The following is a 20,151-nucleotide window of genomic DNA, read 5'->3' on the forward strand; positions in this document are numbered from 1 at the left end:
GATATTAGCGATACAGCACAACTGGCTATATTTTTACGTGGTATTGACACCAAATTTAATATTACCGAAGAATTGTGTTCACTCATTCCAATGCAAGGGACTACAACTGGCAAAGACCTGTACGATAAACTAAAGTCTGTGTTGGAAAATTTTTCAATTTCATTAGAAAAGATTATTGGTATATCGACAGATGGAGCATGAGCAATGTCAAGCATGGCGGTGAGAGTATCGGGAAGGCTATTTCAAAACATTAAGAAGGTCACAGGAAGGGAAATATTCGTTAACCACTGCATAATTCACCAGGAAAATTTGTGTGCGAAAAGATTGAGTTTGCCAAACGTCACAGTACCAATAATTAAACTAATCAGTTTTATAAAGTCGCGCGCGTTAAATCACCGTGAATTTAAAGAATCCCTGAAAGATTTAGAAACTGAATATGGCGACGTGGTTTTTAATACCGAAGTACATTGGCTTAGTAGAGGTGCAATGCTAAAAAGAGTATACAACTTAAAAAGCGAAATACAAATGTTCTTGGATATGAAGGGATATGCCTTTCCTCATTTTGGTAATAAAGAATGGATGTGAGATTTTGGGTTTATTATCGACATGACTCAGCATCTCAATGATATTAATGTGGAACTTCAAGGCAAAGAACAGTTTATTCACAATTTGTATGATTAAAATTCAGGGCTTTGAGCGCAAATTAAAATTGTGGAAACAGCATCTTTTGCAGAATAATATGTCTCACTTTCCACATTTACAAAAAAAAAAACATTACTACTTCTCAAAAATACGCACAATATATAGACATTTTTTAATCAACAAATTTCAATTACGATTCCAAATGTTCAAAGCTGAGAAGACAGCGGTTTCCATGAAAATGTTTTCCTCGCCATTTAATATCGATGTGGATACAGTTCCCGAAGACTTTCAAATGGAAGTGATTAACATGCAGAATAATACCGATTTAAAAAATGTATTTTTCTCAGTAAACATCGAACATTTTTATAAATCTTATGCGAGCCCTGAGAAATTTCCACTTTTGACGAAAAATGCAAAGCAAATGATGTCTCTGTTCGGAAGTACGTATGTTTGCGAACAATTATTTTCAACCATGAAATTAGTCAAAAATGACCACCGATCAAGACTGAGTGATGCACGATTAGAAAGCTGCGTACGTGTAGCTACCTCATCAATTCCGGCTGATATTGATCAGCTTGTATCGAAAAAACAGTGCCAAATTTCTCATTAAAAATTTCAAGTAAATTCGTTTTTCTGTTCTTTTATTGTTTGTTTTTATTTTGCATTAAAATTTGTATATGAAATCTTTACTTTTTTTAAATTTTATATTTTTTTATTCTAATGTTTATTATAAATAAAGTTTTGTAAATTATTAATAAGTGTTACTTTATGTGCGGCCCGCCAAAAAATTTTAAAATTTAAATTGGCCCGTTGATTAAAAAGGTTGCTCACCCCTGGTCTAATTTAAAGACTGTAACATTTATTGTGAGCTATTGTTAATTTTTTGATAAGTTTGATAATTCATCCAAACAGAATTTAATACGATAATTTTTTTCTGAATTCCCTTAAAGGAAAATATAGTTTTAAAGTTAAAATTACATATTCTTCATTTACATACAAAAATTTGTATTTACACAATACATTAAAATCAAATTTAATTTTTCATTCCAAATCAAGTGTTGTAAATAAATAATTTACCTGAATGTTTTTACTCTTTGGTCTCCCACTGCTACTCACTGGATGAGCTTTTCCGCTGCCGTCTTTAAATTTTTTGCTCGGCTTTCCTTCCGCCGATTGACTTCTTTTTCCAATATTTTCTGGATGCTAAATAGTTTAATAATATAAAATTCTTTATGTATTTTATACTAAAAAAGATATAATTAAAAAAACTCTAACTAAAAAAAAGTAAAATAATTAGTACTATTTAAATTTAAAAATTGATATTAAAATTGATTGATTTTGTCGAAACCGTGTTGTGTTTGATTAGTGTGTACAGGCACGATGAAGTTTATTATAAAATTATAAAAAATTATAAAAATTTAATATCTAGATTAAATCAGAAACAACGTTCAACAAATAATATAGAAGATAAAAATGAAATTAAAAATGTCGTCTATAAAATACCCTGTACTTGTGAGAATAATAGTTTTTACATAGGTGAAACCAAAAGAACATTAAAAACGCGTGTTAAAGAACACATATCCGATTTAAAATATAGTCATTTGAACTCAGCTTTTTATGATCATTGTGTAATCAATAATTGTAATATAAATCAATCAAATATACAGATTTTACATAAAGAGAAAAGGATTTATGATAGAAAATTTAAAGAAAGCGTTGAAATACTACGAAACAAAAACCAAGGTTGTATAAATAAAAACTTAAGTGTTAAAATTCATAATAATTGGTTAAAAATAATATAATGAAAATAATATGAAGAAATGTACTAAATTATTATAATTTGCGATAATCGAATGGTAAAGACAGAATTATTTAATGAAATAATGTTCCGTATTAATGTTATGTAAATTAGATAAAGAGAAAAATATACAGTGTAAACGTTAAGCCAAATAGTGATTTATTGTAATATAAAAAAATTGTAAATTAAAAATCTTTGTAATTCCCTTAAGGGTTTCTAAATGTTGGCTAATTAATTTGTTAATAGGTGCAACTTACGGCACACAGTGCTATATGCAAATTATCGGATTGGTCGATGAGGTAGTAAAAACGACCTTTGGAATTTGTAAATTTTGGTTTTTTAATTTTTTAATTTCTACAGAAGTTATCTTATTTATGTAATAAAATGAAAAAACGGTTTGGTTTTTATGGAGTTAAAGTTACGAGAAAAAATTGATATTGAAAATGTAAAGCCTAAGTGTCGTCCGATTTCTGCTGTGTGTATAGTACCCATGCAAAAGCAAGGTATAGTCTACAAAAAATGTGAGTTTTTAGTTTTTTGATTTTTATTTATGCCATGTAGAAAATATATTTTTTATATATGTTTAGTTAGCTGATGAGGGGCTGAAGCCCGAAACGTCGATGTAGAAAAACACGTTCTAACTAAATAAAGATTCAACTAGCCTAGTGTTGAAAAAATAAACGTCACTTCATCGTGCCTGTACACACTGATATTAAAATATTTATGTAATCCATAAACATATGTTTCTTATATAAGAAGATAACATATACTAGAGAAGAAAATAACATCCAGATAATTAGTAATTACAAATGTATTGACAGTAAATCACAATATATTTCCAACACACTTTATATGAATATTTAACAGCTAATTTTCCAAATTTTATATATACATATATAAGGGGCATTCATAAAGTTTCCAGAAGGTAGTTATTACTTCCAAACAGAATGCTACATTTATAGCTTAAATTTATCTTTGTATACTAAGTACATTTATTAATTAACAGGACTTATTATACTGGAAATTATGGATGCAGATATTTAGTCTTACTGATCAGAAATAATATTTTTTATTTATTTCACCTGTACACATACACTTTAAGCTTGTGTTTCGGACTTGTTTGTCCCTCCTCAGCAGGCACTCAAAAAGCACTTTCTACAAATTAACAGTTAAAATGATTTTTGTTACAATTATGAAAATTAAAAAATTAAAAATATACACATTATTGCACCGACAATAAAATAATAAAAGTTCTTACAATTTCTGTATCTCCGGACATCTTTAAAGATTCCATTATGCTTGTAATACATATTAAACAAATAACACAAACTGTACACCTATTTTTATACATTATAAATTATTAGATGTAATTTTAAATCATGTTTAACTTCTACATTGACTACTTACATTGAAAGAATTTAACAATGTAAGTAGTCAATGTAGAAGTTAAAACATGATTTAAAATTACATCTAATAATTTATAATGTATAAAAATAGGTGTACAGTTTGTGTTATTTGTTTAATATGTATTACAAGCATAATGGAATCTTTAAAGATGTCCGGAGATACAGAAATTGTAAGAACTTTTATTATTTTATTGTCGGTGCAATAATGTGTATATTTTTAATTTTTTAATTTTCATAATTGTAACAAAAATCATTTTAACTGTTAATTTGTAGAAAGTGCTTTTTGAGTGCCTGCTGAGGAGGGACAAACAAGTCCGAAACACAAGCTTAAAGTGTATGTGTACAGGTGAAATAAATAAAAAATATTATTTCTGATCAGTAAGACTAAATATCTGCATCCATAATTTCCAGTATAATAAGTCCTGTTAATTAATAAATGTACTTAGTATACAAAGATAAATTTAAGCTATAATTAAGGACACAAAGGCATAATAATTGAATGCTACATTTATAGTTAATTATGAGCAAGCATAAATTTGTTGAGACTTGCTTTATCAGATATTTGCATTTAGCCCCATTACACTTTTGTAAAAACAATTTTAATTTTAAAAAGATATTAAAGGCATTCATTGGCAGTCAACAGATAAAGTGAAGTATTTTGTAGTGCAGTGGCTAGAACCAAAAAGTACTGATTTCTACCAGAAGGACTTAGAAGGGTAGCAAAACCATATGGAAAAATGTTTTAACTTAAATAGAACATATCTTGATAAAATGAAGCACTAAATTTAATTTTATCAACATATGTTCTATTATTCTATTATTTAAATTTTAATAAGTAACACCTTCCACACTATTTCCACCAAAACAGTTTTATAAAATTTAATGAAATGAACATTTTCAGCTACATTGAAGCAAGAAAATAATACAGTTTGTTTTGTTAAATTTTATTAACTGTTTTACTAGAAATAGTGTTGAAGGTATGACTTATTAATAGTAGGTTACAGCTAGAGGATTTGATCCCGGGATCCCGACCACTTTTTAGTCCCAAAATTTTTGGGATTAAGTTTTCCTGATCCCGAGATTTTCGGGATTGACATTATTTTAAAAAAGTTGCAAAATAGACTGCATGACGAACGTTCAGTGCCAGTGCTCTTAATAGAATTGTTTGCCTATCATTTCAATATAAAACTTCTTGTATTTTGAACTAAAATGATAGGCAAGCAGTTCTCACTGGGTTACCTGGTAATATACTTCATTTTTGCATGTTTTAATTTTTGTGGACACCAATCGATTTTCTGGCACAGTCGAGAGCACTTTTGGTTGGCTGTAGAGTTTAACACGACCCTTCAAAAATTCTAATAAGTCATTTGATGGAGGACTATCATCACCCTTAAGTGACACTCCCACCAGCCTCTGGTTGTTGCATCCAATTTAAATTGAATAATGAACATAAATAATATGCTCAAAAACTCATCTATATTAAAATTTAGAGCTTCTAAAGATCAAATACACTCTGTAATCAATTAAACAAAATTGTAACATGTGTCAGGTGTGTTAATGTTATCTAGCATTGATGTACAGTCCACAGCTCTGTCACACGTGTCAGGTATGTAACTGTAGACTTAAGAATGCAGGGTGAGATCTTCCCGCCTAGTGCTCAGTGCATTTTACCTGTCAATGTGTCAGCCATCTTGTTTTGCCAGCAGATTTTAGTAGCATTTGTTTGTGCAAACACTACTAAATAATTCCGAATAAATAATCCCGGGATCCCAGGATTGACTAAGTATAGTCCTGAAATCCCGGGATTAGAAATAATGACTGGGATCGAATTCCCTAGTTACAATTCATCATGTGAAGAACTGTATTTACATTTTCTAGGAACTTTTGAATGCTCCTCATATTTAATTTTAGGATTCATTTTTTCTGTTGTTAACATAACAGAAAATTGCATTACTCTTCTATCTGCAATTAGCTTATTGACTTTTTATATTATAATTGAAGTGTATTCATTTACTGATTTTTCTTTTTTATAATACAGGTATACCTCGCCTTACGTCGGTAATTGGTTCCAGGAGAGGCGACATAAGTTGAATTTACTTGTGTAGTTATGATGTAAGTCGAAACTACAGTGGAAAACGCCAATAATGAGCACTTAAAGACCGCTAAATAAGACGACGACACAGAAACACAGATGTTTTCATGTTTCGTTCTCTAGGATTTATGATGATTATATTAACATTTACAGTAAATGTACATATTTTAATATGATTTTATGTGCTTTTAACGCTTTTCTAGTCATATTACGACTTCAATATTTGTGGCGGACAGATGTAAAGTCGAATAAAATGACTTAAACTTGATTTTTATTTTTCCATATACTTTTTTGACAAACGACGTATAATTGAGAACGATGTAACTCGAAATGACGTAACTTGAGATATACCTGTACATGAGTTTGGAGTGTTCTGTGATATAAATTACCTAAATTCGAGAGTTGGCTAGACAAGGTGGTAAATGTGTTGAACTGGAAGGGAATCACTTTGAAGGACCAGGATTTATATTTTGATTGTATTTTTAGAAACTTTTGGCAATGCATTTAGCACCATTTGTTGTCACTAAGCCACTCTGCTATGAATGTTATCAAGCCCATCCTGAGTTTGTAAAAAGATAGAGCACCTTTTTACAAACTCAGGATGGGCTTGATAAAATATGGACATACCAATATTTCAAAGTGAAAATTTTGTAACCTAACATTTCAAATTGCAAACTTGAGATTGAAAGTTACTTTAGGTTGCCGACCCAACCTAACACTGGATTATGATATCCTCCAAATTGAAGAGCTATTTTGTAAGTTCTCCCAAATGTGTCTATATAAACTATGATGTGCAAACTTGGTACGAGGGTCATCCCAGAAGTACCTGACCTGACATATAGATGGATGGTAGTTGTTTGAAAAAATTACTGTGATCGAAAGTAACAACCTTATAAAGCTTAAGTTTGAAGTTTGAAGACACTACATTGTTTAGTATTTGTTTGACAGCAATCAATAGTGAACAATCCCAGTGAATTTGTAAACATGGAAAAAATTGGTCATCGTTATGTAATACAATACTTTCATTTGAAAGGTCTCAGTCCAACCAATATTAAAGCTGAGCTAGATTCTACTCTGGGGAGTCTGCTCTCTCATTTGCAACAATAAAATATCGGGTGGAAGACTTTAAATGAGGTCGTATGAGCTGCCAAGATGAACATCACAGTGGTTGACCAAATAAAGTGACCACACCAGAAATGGTAAAAAACATCCACAAAATGGTATTGGATGACCATCGACTCAAAATGTGAGAGCTATCAGACATGGTAGGCACTTCAAAAAGTGCTGTACATCACATTTTGACTGAAAATTTGGACATTGAAAGCTGTGCACAAGATGGGTGCCACATTTGCTCTCAATGGAACAAAAACAGCATCGCAAGGATGTTTCAAACAAGTGTTTGGCATGTTTCGCAGCAATAAAGCCAAGTTTTTGTATCGATTCATAATCATGGATGAAACATGGGTCCATCACTTCACACCAGAGATGAAAGAACAGCCAAAACAATGGACTGAAAGGGAAGAATTGGCTCTGAAGAAGGCGAAGACAGTTCCATCTGGCAAAATCATGGCATCAGTTTTTTGAGATGCACATGGAATAATTTTCATTGATTATCTTCAAAAAGGAAAAACAATCAACAGTGAGTATTATGCAAACTTATTGCAGTGCTTGAGTGATGAAAAAAATGGCCACATTTGGCAAAAAAGTAAGTGTTGTTTTATCAAGACAATGCACTAGTTCACACATCCATTATTGCGATGGCCAAAATCAATGAGTTAAGATTCGAATTGCTTCCTCACGCACCCTATCCACCAGATTTAGCCCCCTCGGATTATTTTCTCTTTCCAAACTTGAAAAAATGGCTCGGTGGTAACAGATTTGCCAACAATGAAGAGGTGGAGTCTGCAGTTGATGGCTATTTTGAGAAGCTGGACAGTTCTCACTATAAACAGAGTATCGAAGATATTGAACATTGCTGAGAAAAGTGTATCAAGCTAAAAGGAGCCTATGTTGAAAAATAAAAATATGTTTTCTCAAATTTTTTGTGTCTTCTTTGTTCTTCTGGGACTACGTAATTAGCGCATTAAAAAAATCTACATAAATTTCAAGACGTAATTATTAAGATTAGTTCCAAAATATAAAAATGTAGTAACAAATATAGAAACAGAGTATAACAGTTACCTTAGAATTATAACATTATAAAATAGTAAAAAATTGTTATTTTGTTATTAAAACTTCTTGCAAAAACTCAATATCATTACAAAAATCAAACATGTCCATGTTGTTTTACAAAAAATTCATACAAAATTCCCATACATTAAACTGTAATTTGAGAATTAACTTGTCAATAGTGACAAGTCAAATCATGATTTACATCTGAATTAAATCTAGAATTAATGCATGACAAATACCAACTTTAACTGAATGCCTAATTGAAGCTGTCAAGGAGAGAGCTGAGGATTTTCTCCAGGCCTGGAAAAAACTTAAGAGGCCCATAATACTTCCAACTCCTAAAAATTAATTAATTACCCATTAATTTATTTACTAATAAAAAGCTGTTTTAAACAATTTTAGTTTTTATTAGAAATTCCTACCCCCTATAAGTTAATGGATAATTAATTAATTTTTAGGAGAGGAATTTCTACTAAAAAATAAAATTATTTAAGACAGCTTTTTATTAATAAATAAACATTCTATGTATTTCATTTCTTCAACAAAAACATGCCAAAATCAGCCCACTAAGGAGCTAAAGAAGCTTCCTCTACCCCAGTGTCCAAACAAGCTCTCAACAACCTTGTTCCAATTTAAATTTTACATTAAATTTAACTCAAAGTGGCAAATACAGTCATTAGCACCATTAGACAAAGATTTAAAAGTACACTCCTCAAAACTGAAATTGCAACACCATGAGAAAATGTATGTAACCACATGCAAATTGCATAACCAGTAGAGGTGCAAGAGATATGCAAATTTAATAATTTGCATATGCATTGGGTCATGTAGTATCCAGTTTTGGGCTATAAACTCCAGTAGCTAGCTTTAGCCCATAAATGCTATCAGCAACAGTTTGCAGCAGCTGAACTTTTGAAAAAGCACAGACAATGCAAACAGAAATGACAATGAGCTGAATATTAATAGTTAACAGCTGGGGTACAAGGGCATAACCTGGAGCTGTGCAACCTCAGTTTGTCAATGCATCCAGTTGCCACATGTGTTGGACATGACAAGAGTACCATCCAGCAATGTATGACATGATGGATGCAGGAACATCTGCAAACATGTCGAAGAGGGAGTGAATCACACCACCACATGACAGAATGCACAGACTGACAGATTCACCAAATGGCCATTGGGACCCATTCGGCATGGCACATGACATCCAAAGCCACCTGTTGCCATCAACGGGTGCATCTGTGTCCACCCAAACCATTTGCAACAGGTTGCACAAAGTCAGGCTGCATGCATGGCAACCAGCAATGGGGGTGCCATTAACTGCTTGACACAAGGCTGCACACCTGGCATGGTGTTGTCATTGCAACTGGATCACTGAATGGCATTGGGTATTCTTTACAAATGAATCCCGCTTCTGTCTGTGGAGGAATGACAAGCTGTGGATGGGTGGGGTGATATCCCAGGAAATGCTATGTGCCAGCCCTTTTTACCAAGCATCACGTCAGCCATCGCGGTTTGGGGAGACATCATGTTCGATCAGCAAATAGCCTGTGACCATCACCATGTACTGTAACAACATGCACACCACAGCAGACGTTTCCAGCTTATTTTTATCACAAAAACCCTTTTTACCTTACTAAAAAATATTGGAATCCTGACAATTCTAAATGATTATAGATAAAATAAAAAATAAAAACACCAAAAACAATTTATTGAAAATGCAAAAAAAAAAAAAAAAAAAAAATATTACTAAGTAAATATTATTACTTAATTCAAATTGGTCATTAATGTAAAGGGTTAAACTTCTTTTCTTTCAACATTTTAAACAGCACTATGCTTGGATTTGTACTTTCATTTGTATCTGCCCTTTCAGTCTCCTTGTCACCAGTCTCCTTGTCAACATTTAAAATACTTGCTATATTTTTCTTCAAAATTCTTGCATTCAACACTCCATGGTATTTTAATTTGGGACATACACAATACTAAAAGCACTATAAATTTATATGATTCACACTAAATTTTTATATGAAAAATACTTAAAATATCACAAAATGATTGCAGTGCAACAGTGGCGTGCCGTGATATTTGATGATAGGGAAGCTGTGTTTCTGTAAGAAGCCGACTTTCAGGGGCAATCAGTTAATTGCGCGTCAGTGATGGTCTAGGGTCCATTCGTACATGCGAATGACAAAAATAAACAATTTATGTACTTTAATTCTAAAATACAAATAATACATACATAATACAATTATAGAAAAACTTGTTTTTTTTTTTTTTATTTTCTATAAATTAACTCTATTCGGCGATGTTTTCCCGCAAAGTCGTTAATTACTTTATCATAAAAGTCACTCGTTGTTGATTCCATCAACGTATTTAAAAGTTCTTTTTCTATAGAAAGCAACGCTAGTGACGACAATCTTTCCTCCGACTGAGTGTTCCTGGCGAATGTATGAATTCGCTTCATTGTTGAAAAACTACGCTCAACAGACGCACTGGTAGATGGTATTGTAAAAATTAATGATATTAAACCATATAATTCTATTAGTACGTCTTTGTTTAGGTCATCATTAATTATAATATTTTTTATGTCTAAGAGTGACTTGCCAATATAGTCCGGACACGAATATAAATATTGCAATTCACTACGTAATTTACATAAATTAAAAAATTCTCCATAAAATTTACGTAAAGCATTAAAACTCTCTTCGGGAAATTGTTTTTCATAATATTTAAAATTATTAAAATCTAATTCGAACTCACTTTTGCCTGTGACCGGTGTGAAATAAATAAATTCAAGTCAACAACGAACGTTTTCTGGACGCCTTCCGTGTCCTTCCTCAGGTTAACTGCTGGATTCTATTATTTTTAAAAAACTGCGTTCCGATCTTTTAAGAACAAATTCAAATGAAGATAGTTCGAAAGCGCTATGACCATCGCGCATGCGCTATATCTGTCGTGCTCCTTGTCGTACTGTATCATATTCTTTTTAATCTTTGTATTCTTTTTTATGTTTGGGTCACATGACTTCATGTGTTATCGGACCCAAATAAACCTTCATGCATCCTCTTGTAATAAAGTTTGCCAAGCAAGCGAAAGAGTTATCTCGTCGCGTGAATTAATGCATGTTGTTTTAGTTTGCGCTTTATGTATCTCTATCGCTTCCAGCCATTTGAGGTGTTCCATCCGAGTCGTTTTAGTTATTAGCGTTGCCCCCGCGAAGTCCACATTAATGCCCGGTTCAGAAGCGTACACTGCAAGTGACGTGGTAGCTCTGTTGTATCTTATATCCGCCTCATGTTCTTTAACCCTGACTTCCATAGAGCGTTTCGTTGATCCTATGTAGATCAGATCCCTATTAAATCTCTCGTCCTTTATCGGGATTCGGTATACGCCTGCCATTCTATTCGGGTCCGATGGGTCCTTTCCGTTACATAACAAACTGTAAATGGTTGGGCCTCTCCTATAAGCAACGGTGACCTTACGTCTCCTTGCGATAGACGACGTATACGAACTCAAAGTCGAGGTGGAGAGAATTACCCATCACATATAACCCGACCTTGAAATCCGTATACGCGTCTATCGCAAGGAGACGTAAGGTCACCGTTGCTTATAGGAGAGGCCCAACCATTTACAGTTTGTTATGTAACGGAAAGGACCCATCGGACCCGAATAGAATGGCAGGCGTATACCGAATCCCGATAAAGGACGAGAGATTTAATAGGGATCTGATCTACATAGGATCAACGAAACGCTCTATGGAAGTCAGGGTTAAAGAACATGAGGCGGATATAAGATACAACAGAGCTACCACGTCACTTGCAGTGTACGCTTCTGAACCGGGCATTAATGTGGACTTCGCGGGGGCAACGCTAATAACTAAAACGACTCGGATGGAACACCTCAAATGGCTGGAAGCGATAGAGATACATAAAGCGCAAACTAAAACAACATGCATTAATTCACGCGACGAGATAACTCTTTCGCTTGCTTGGCAAACTTTATTACAAGAGGATGCATGAAAGATTTATTTGGGTCCGATAACACATGAAGTCATGTGACCCAAACATAAAAAAGAATACAAAGATTAAAAAGAATATGATACAGTACGACAAGGAGCACGACAGATATAGCGCATGCGCGATGGTCATAGCGCTTTCGAACTATCTTCATTTGAATTTGTTCTTAAAAGATCGGAACGCAGTTTTTTAAAAATAATAGAATCCAGCAGTTAACCTGAGGAAGGACACGGAAGGCGTCCAGAAAACGTTCGTTGTTGACTTGAATTTATTTATTTCACACCGGTCACAGGCAAAAGTGAGTTCGAATTATATTTTATACACCCCGGTGTGTGGGATGAAGATATATTATTAAAATCTAAAAGTGTTAAAAATTCTAGAGATTTTATGTCGGCAAATCTGTCAATACAATTTTGTATCAATGTATCCATTATTTCATAAAACAGACGTCTATATAAATCCTTTTTAGACTCAATATCAGTATGTCTCATTCCTCTTTTTGGTTGAATTTCTAAAAAAGTTTCATCTTTTTTCAAAGCGTCCCAAATCAAATCAAAATCATTTCTTTTCTGTCGTAAAAAATCAATAAAGTGATTTATTCTAGTAATACAATATGCTATATTAAAATTTTTTTTGTAATATATCAAAAAGGATATCTGAATGTGCAAATATTTGATGAAAAACTAGTAATAAAAAGTGAAAATCAAAATCTATTAAATAATGGTATAATCCTCTTGCGGCAATTGTAGTATCAGAATCCCATTGTTCTGGACTTTCAACCATATTCAACAACAAAAGTTTTAATTCTTCTTTATACTCCATAACGCAGTTTACAATCCTGCTATTGTAATTCCATCTAACAGGTGTGGCTGAAGGAAAACGCTTATTGACTTCTAGATCTAAGGCGTGAGATCTTTTAGAAGATTTAGAAAAAAATGAAGAAAATCCTGTCATAGTTTGAAAAAATATTTTACATTCTTTTATATATCCAACAGATTGAGAGAAAACTAGGTTCAATCTGTGAGCATAACAGTGTACGAAAATAGCATGTTTGGATATTTCTTTAATTTTAGCTCGGACACCATTATGTTGTCCGGCCATTACGGCAGCACCGTCGTATGTTTGTGCCACTAATTTTTTAGTGCATTGAAATTCGTCTAAGTAACTCTTAATGTGAGTGAATAACGAATTTGCGTCTCTGTTCTCACTCACATCAGTAAAGCCCACAAACCTTTCTTCGACGTTACCGTTTTCTTTCACGTAACGAAATACAGTCGACATCTGGGCTCTGTGGCTAATGTCCGTTGTTTCATCTACAATTATAGCAACAAATTTTGCATTTTCAATTTCTTTTTTAATTTCTTGCAATAAAACGTTTCCTAACGAATTGACGAGCTCATTTTGAATTTTGTTCGATAAGCCAGTAAAAACTGTAGACTTCTCTAAATGCATTTTTAATTGATTATCTGACGTACTTAATAAAGAAACGAGTTCAATATAATTACCTCTGTTATTAGATTCAATACATTCCCTATGCCCTCTAAATGCCAATTCTTGCTTTGCTAAAAAGCATGTAATATCTATTAATTTAGATACAATATATCTATTAGCCGTAACTATCTTGTTATAATTTTCAATATTAATTTTATATTGTTTACTAATGTTAAATTCTATTCTATTTTGATTTCCAAATTGCTTCAATTTTACGAAAGAATCGATGTGACATTTACGATTTTCGTGTCTTTTTCTAGCTTTACTCAAATTATTTAAATCGTCAAAGCCATTCTTATTCCACACACTAATTTCATTTGAAAATAATAGGCAAGGCCAACAAAACAATTTTTGCATTTTTATGCATCCACAAAGCCATTTTACGTCTTGATAAATTTTATCGTGAAAATGTCAAACAAATTTTTTTGTCGAAGTACTTATATTTAATTTAGGCGTTGGTCTTTCTCTTTTAATAATGGCTTCTTTTTCATTATATTGTCTTGAGCCAAAACTTTTTTTAAGTAAATTTTCAATATCACAATTACAGTTTAAATCGCTAGCCATGATATAAGGGCTAAAATTAAAAATAAAATTATTAAAACTTACTTAGTAAAATAAAATTTGTGATGGATATACAATTATACATACCTGGTACAAAATATTCAATTGTATGAATATACTTTTGCGAAGAAACGTATATAAAAATAACATAAAATATTGTTTATTTTTAAATATTTAAACAATCCACTGAGTTAAAATTGCTCCCTGCGAGTGGCTCACGAATGGAAACAGAGACGATTTTGGTAGGTGTACAGTGAATGCATGCATGACAAATCCCGAGGGTGCCGATACCGGTCAATGTCAAATGCCTCTTTTGTCGCATCACTAGTATATCTCAAAGGACGCGACAGGGCCGTTGTAAATTTTAAACGTTTCTCACCATAGATGTAAATATGTTAAACTTAATAGTCATTTGTTTTCTAACTACTGCAATTCGTTTTAGTACCAGGTGTACACGGAAATCAGTTCCCCACTGTACTGAGCTAGTAATTGCTTCGGTTAAGCTTTTGTTTAAGTCAGCAGGGTTTTACTTATGTCACCATTCCCTAATCTCTTAATTATTTAACTACTTCTTAGTAGAAATAACTCGAAACCAGTTACTTTGTACTCGAATATCTGTAGTCTTGGGAAAAAAGTGGAAAGAAATTTTTATGACAACCGATACTTAGATCGTACATTTAAGGAAAATAAATTCTAGAGCTTTTTTTGTACCATTGTACGTCTCATTCATTAAATTTGGTTGTAAATAATGATGCCAAAGTAACAGTTAATTTTTTAACATTATACAAGAATTGTACACGTTTTTTCTGCATTCCCTTACAGATGGGACATACTATAATCGTAATATCACCGGTTTAACATTGAAACCCGTAAGTAATATAAGATGGGAGAGCGGAATAAATATATCAAATATTTTAATGGATTTTTTTAAACTCCCGTCAACTATACAGAACTATCATAAAAACATGCCAGTAAACTCCTATCGGTTGGGTTAAGTTATAAATCTAGTCTAGGGTGGGCAACCTTTTTTATAACACGGGCCAGAATAAATTTTACGTTTTTCCGCGGGCCGTAGTAGTTAATTGACGCCTTTTTGTGACTCGTAATTTTTTTAGTCTGCAAATATGAAATAAATAAATAAAAAGTTTATACTACATTTATTTCTCTTATCGTTTTCGAAAATTACAAAGAATTGGAAAATTAACTATTAATTAGTTATTTTTCCAATTTAATAATCTATTAAAGATCTCGCGGGCCGGATAGAAACTTTTCGCAAGCTGTAGCTGGCCCGCGGGCCAGGGTTGCCCGCCGTTGATCTAGTCTACTCGTGATTCACGTAATCGGGCGAGAGCGGCCGAATATCTAGCAGGCAGGCGGCTAAACAGCCCACAACCGGTCCGGGATATAAAGTTAGAAGCTTTATGTGTGAAGCATCCACCAGCTAAACCGGGTGACGTTGGTGCTCTGTAAAGCGCATGCGCCAATGCCTATAATCTGGCTGCTTGGAAGTTGACAGGCAGGTGGCTAACAGCCCACAACCGCTCCGGGATATAAAGCTGTACTCTTTACGAGTGTGTCGCTTACCCGGTTTAGCCGGGTGAGCTAAACCGGGTGAGGTTGGTGCACTGTAAACCGCATGTGTCAATGCCTATATAATCTGGCTGATTGGAAACTGACCCGGTTTCGACATTCTTTCTGCCACCGAATTATTCGAATATACAATAGCAATCTTATCGTTTTTTTCACATGTAGTATAGAAATTTGTAAAAGATACATAATGCAGTTATAATAAAATATTAATTTTAATTAATGCAAAGTACGTTAAAATATGAAAATTTATATTTTATAAAATTCAAGGGAAAGTCATTGGAAGGTGGAATCGGCGCTTCCATCGCTTCCAATGACGGCACGCCATTGCAGTGCAAAGCTCTAATAATCTTTGACTGATATGCCCACTTGTAAGCTATACTGTTGTGCTTCAACACATTAGAGATGATAAGACATTAATTATCCCTTGGCAACACATGATGCTTGTCTGACATGACAGTCCCACCACTAGTATTGTAGTATGTACAGTACAGTACCATTGGGCATCTCCCATCATTAAATTCAATAGGCTTGTGCTAAAAACATGAATTAAATCATATTTAACAATTGTATTATTATTTATATGTTGGATACATGATATTTTTTTAATGATTTTCTAGCTTTAAGTTAAGTTTTACAATATTTATGGTTTTCATTATCTTATCAAATATTATGATTTTGGCTCATGTCATTACGATAAATCGGTCTCCACTGTTTATAAAGCTATAACTCTAGCACATGTATAGGACGTCATAAGAGGACTTGATCCAAGATTAGAAAATTTACACTTTACATCCCAAATCTGTATTGTCACATTCATATATCATTATACTCAATGAATTTTATTGGTGAAACCCTAGGGTTCCACGAAACAGATACACCATTTATATTACGTTTTTGTATCAAAGAATATTGAACAGAATTTCTTTTAAACTAAGAGAACATGAATTTAAAATACTTTTTCATGGACACAAAAAACATAATGAACTGTTCAGTGATTTTTAAAATTTTTCTATCAAATGCAAAGAAATACAATTTGCTAAAAGATATACAGTAGAATCTCATTTTACAGATCACTTGGGGCATCGAAAATCATCTGATGTTCCAAAAATCCATTATATCACGAACAACAGATTTCTTGCACTCCCAAGAAAATACCCATTATTTGAAAAAATTTTCATTTTTTAAACCCCTACATAAAAAACACCTGTATTTGAAATTATTCAGTCTCGAGATTTCTATCCTTTATTTTATATAAAGACATATATTACAAGATCGTACATTATGCCATAACAAAGCTGATAGAAACTAGTTGGGCTTAACTAGCCAAAAATATTTATGTGCAACGTTTATACTATTTTCTTCTCAATACTGAATGTATTAATCATGTAATTTACTTACATCGATAAAATTCTAGTATTTTTTTTTTTCGACATTTGACATGTTCCTGCAGTCATCCATTTTCCCTGTTTTCTCTTGCTAGCGTGGCTGCTCTATCTGTTGAATTCTGTCAACAGCGAGCATACGCTCGCATCACTGTGCTAGCAAAGGAAAAACCGTGCGGCCACAAAGAAACGGGCAAAGCCTTTGACATCATCGCATGTGCTAGTGCACATTTGCTAGTGTTTTGCTCTTGCAAAACGCTAGTTTGCGGCAGCTGTTACTTAGCTGCTTTCAAACTGAAAACACTCAGTCTGTACATTCCACATTATAGTATGAATGCACCAATTAGTTTGTGATTCAGCATATTGGCAATTCTATGTGAACAAAGCACTAACTAACACCTACATTTGTTGCCTTAGTGGGCTTATTTGAGAGAATAAAAGATTGTTCCATAGTTTTTAAAAGGTTGTCTATAACAGTGATTCTCAAAGTGGGGATCACAAAAAATATTTGGGGAGTCACAGAAAAATTGATGCCAGCAATTCTTTTTCAAATATTTTATAAATTTATTATGGATTCGTGTCTAGAAATAGTAGAAATAAAAAATATATAAAATAATTTTTACTTACATAAATTGCACACATAAATAATAAAAACAATACAAATATTTTAATATGAGCCTACATATAACATTCAAAACTTTGTGAGCCATTGGGGAATCCCCTAAGCTTCCACTCTCCACCTAAACTACGATAAAACAACATTGTCATTTGGAATGGTGTTCGCTAGCAGTGCTGCTTCTGTAGGAAAGTCAAGTTAGAAATACAGTAAAGCATCGATTATTCGAATACCGATCAACTGAAAACGTTTCAGTCGGCAAATTCGAATTTCCGCTAGTGCTGTGGCACTGCAATATTTGGCTGTCTTAGGCTACTCCAATATTATTTTTGTCGGTATGCGTGTTTCAGCTGCCAGCACTGGTGCGACCATGAGAGGGTACTTAAGGACATGCCAGTATTTGAGCGAGGCTTGGCTAAAGTCTCCATATGAACCCAATCGATTGAAAGAAAGAAAGATTGAGCAAGGCTTTTTTCCCCATAAGTGGTAAGTTTTGCTTGTTTCTCTGTGGACTGTGTGTCGTGCTGAATCAGAACATTTTTGAGACTAGATTAACTTCTGAAATATAATTTTTTTTTGTTTTTATATTTTTCAATACACTTATTTTGTTTGTTCAAAATAAAGAAATAATTTTTAACGATACAATAGCCACGATTATTATTTAAAAAAAAAAATTTGTTAGGCTTAACATTGATGAAAATTCAACACAAAGCAACATGCAATGGACAAAAATTTCAACATGGGATAGATTAATTAAACAAAAGAAATTAACTCCTTCTGAATTTAAATTAACCCCCCTCCAGGATGTTTTTCTACACATACCCATTCTTGAGGGGTCCTTTGAAATTTTTAAGTGGAAAAAGGGGGTTGCAGACCAAAAAGTTTGAAAAACACTGGTCTGTAAGTCCATAATTTACATGTGACGTCCATAAAACTATAGAAAATCAATACTGGTTGGCATCTCTGAAGTTTGTACAAGAAAATCTTTGTGTATACTGATCCTTCCTTAAGTATAATGTCAATGTCAAAAAGTGAGCTTGCTTTTACTCATTTGTTCTATCTCAATGCTGTAAGAATTTTTAATTATATGGATCATAACAAATTTTAATATCTCTCAGATTCTCTGCTGCCAGATAGTTATATCATTATCTATGTAGCATGTGTAGTACACAATGTCACTTACAGAACTGTATCATAATGGTTTGTTCATACAAGGTTTGTCCAATAAGTATAGAAACTGATTTTTTCCTGCCAATAAGAAGGGGTGGAAGGCAGTCTCTATGGGTGGGATCAGTGATGGGGGATGTCACATAAGCTACAAGACCCAGCTTAGTTGTCTCAGAACCTTTCGAGAGTGTAAATTGCACTCAAAGTGAAAGTGTGTTTAGTGCTTGCATCAAGAGTCAAGATGCAGCAAAACCATTGAGCAGCATTTTGCCATCAAATTTTGCATTAAACTGAACAAATCTGCTATGGAGACTTTTGATACAATCCACAAGCTGCACAAGAATGAAGACATGTCCAGAACACTTGTTTTTGAGTGGCATAAAAAATTCAAAGATGGCTGGGAAGACGTCGAAGACGAACAATGCACTGGATGTCCGACAGCAACCCATACCAATGAAAATGTAGCCAAAATGCAAGAAGTTTTAAACTCTATTGTCAATTAAGTGTTCATTGGATAGCACAAAAGTTAAATTTAGTGAAATCTATTAAACATTCAATTGTGATTTGCAAATGCAGAAGGTGTACTTGAAGTTTGTGCCGAAGGTTTTGTCAGACAAGCAGAAGGAACACTGTGTGACAATTTGTCATGAACTGTTGGAACATTTGGAGACCAATCCAAATCTTTTGGACAGTGATAACTGGTGACGAAGCTTGGATCTTTGAATACAATCCAGATATCAAAAGATAAAGTGCTTGGTGGCACACAAACACCTCTCCTTGACCAAAAAAGACCTGCATGAGCAAATCATGAGTGAAATCAATGCTCATTGTCTTCTTTGACACAAAAGGTGTGGTCCACAAGAAGTTTCTGCCTGCTTGACAAACAGTGAATGGTAAATTTTATGCAAAAGTGCTTGAACATTTGGGGATTAGGGTCTGCTGTGTCCAAAGGGAGATCAGCGATACCTGGATGCTCCATCACAACAATGCATCCAGTCACATGTCACTAATTGTGAGGGAGACACTGGCCAAACATGACATGTCAACACTGCCCCAACCATCCTACAGTCCAGATGAGGCTCCTCCAACTTCTTTTTGTTCCCTCAGATTAAAAGGAGCCTGAAAGGACATTGTTTTGAGATGATTGAGGCTGTCCAAGTGGCTTCGACAGGGTGCCTGAACAGCCTTGTGATTGCTGACTTTCAGGAGGCATATGAA

General features: G+C 33.4%; 1 protein-coding gene across 1 annotated transcript in view; it reads right to left on the reverse strand.

The window, feature by feature from the left end:
• Positions 1 to 20,151, reverse strand: part of Ada3 (transcriptional adaptor 3) — a 59,151-nt gene that overhangs the window by 22,657 nt on the left and 16,343 nt on the right. The window contains exon 4 of the mRNA XM_067268703.1: positions 1,720 to 1,845. Coding sequence (XP_067124804.1) covers positions 1,720 to 1,845 — 126 coding nt within the window. The remainder of the gene's footprint in view (positions 1 to 1,719; positions 1,846 to 20,151) is intronic.

The sequence above is a fragment of the Centruroides vittatus genome, unplaced genomic scaffold (genome assembly GCF_030686945.1).
Source record: "Centruroides vittatus isolate TY-2023 unplaced genomic scaffold, ASM3068694v2 contig_3318, whole genome shotgun sequence".
Classification (NCBI taxonomy): domain Eukaryota; kingdom Metazoa; phylum Arthropoda; class Arachnida; order Scorpiones; family Buthidae; genus Centruroides; species Centruroides vittatus.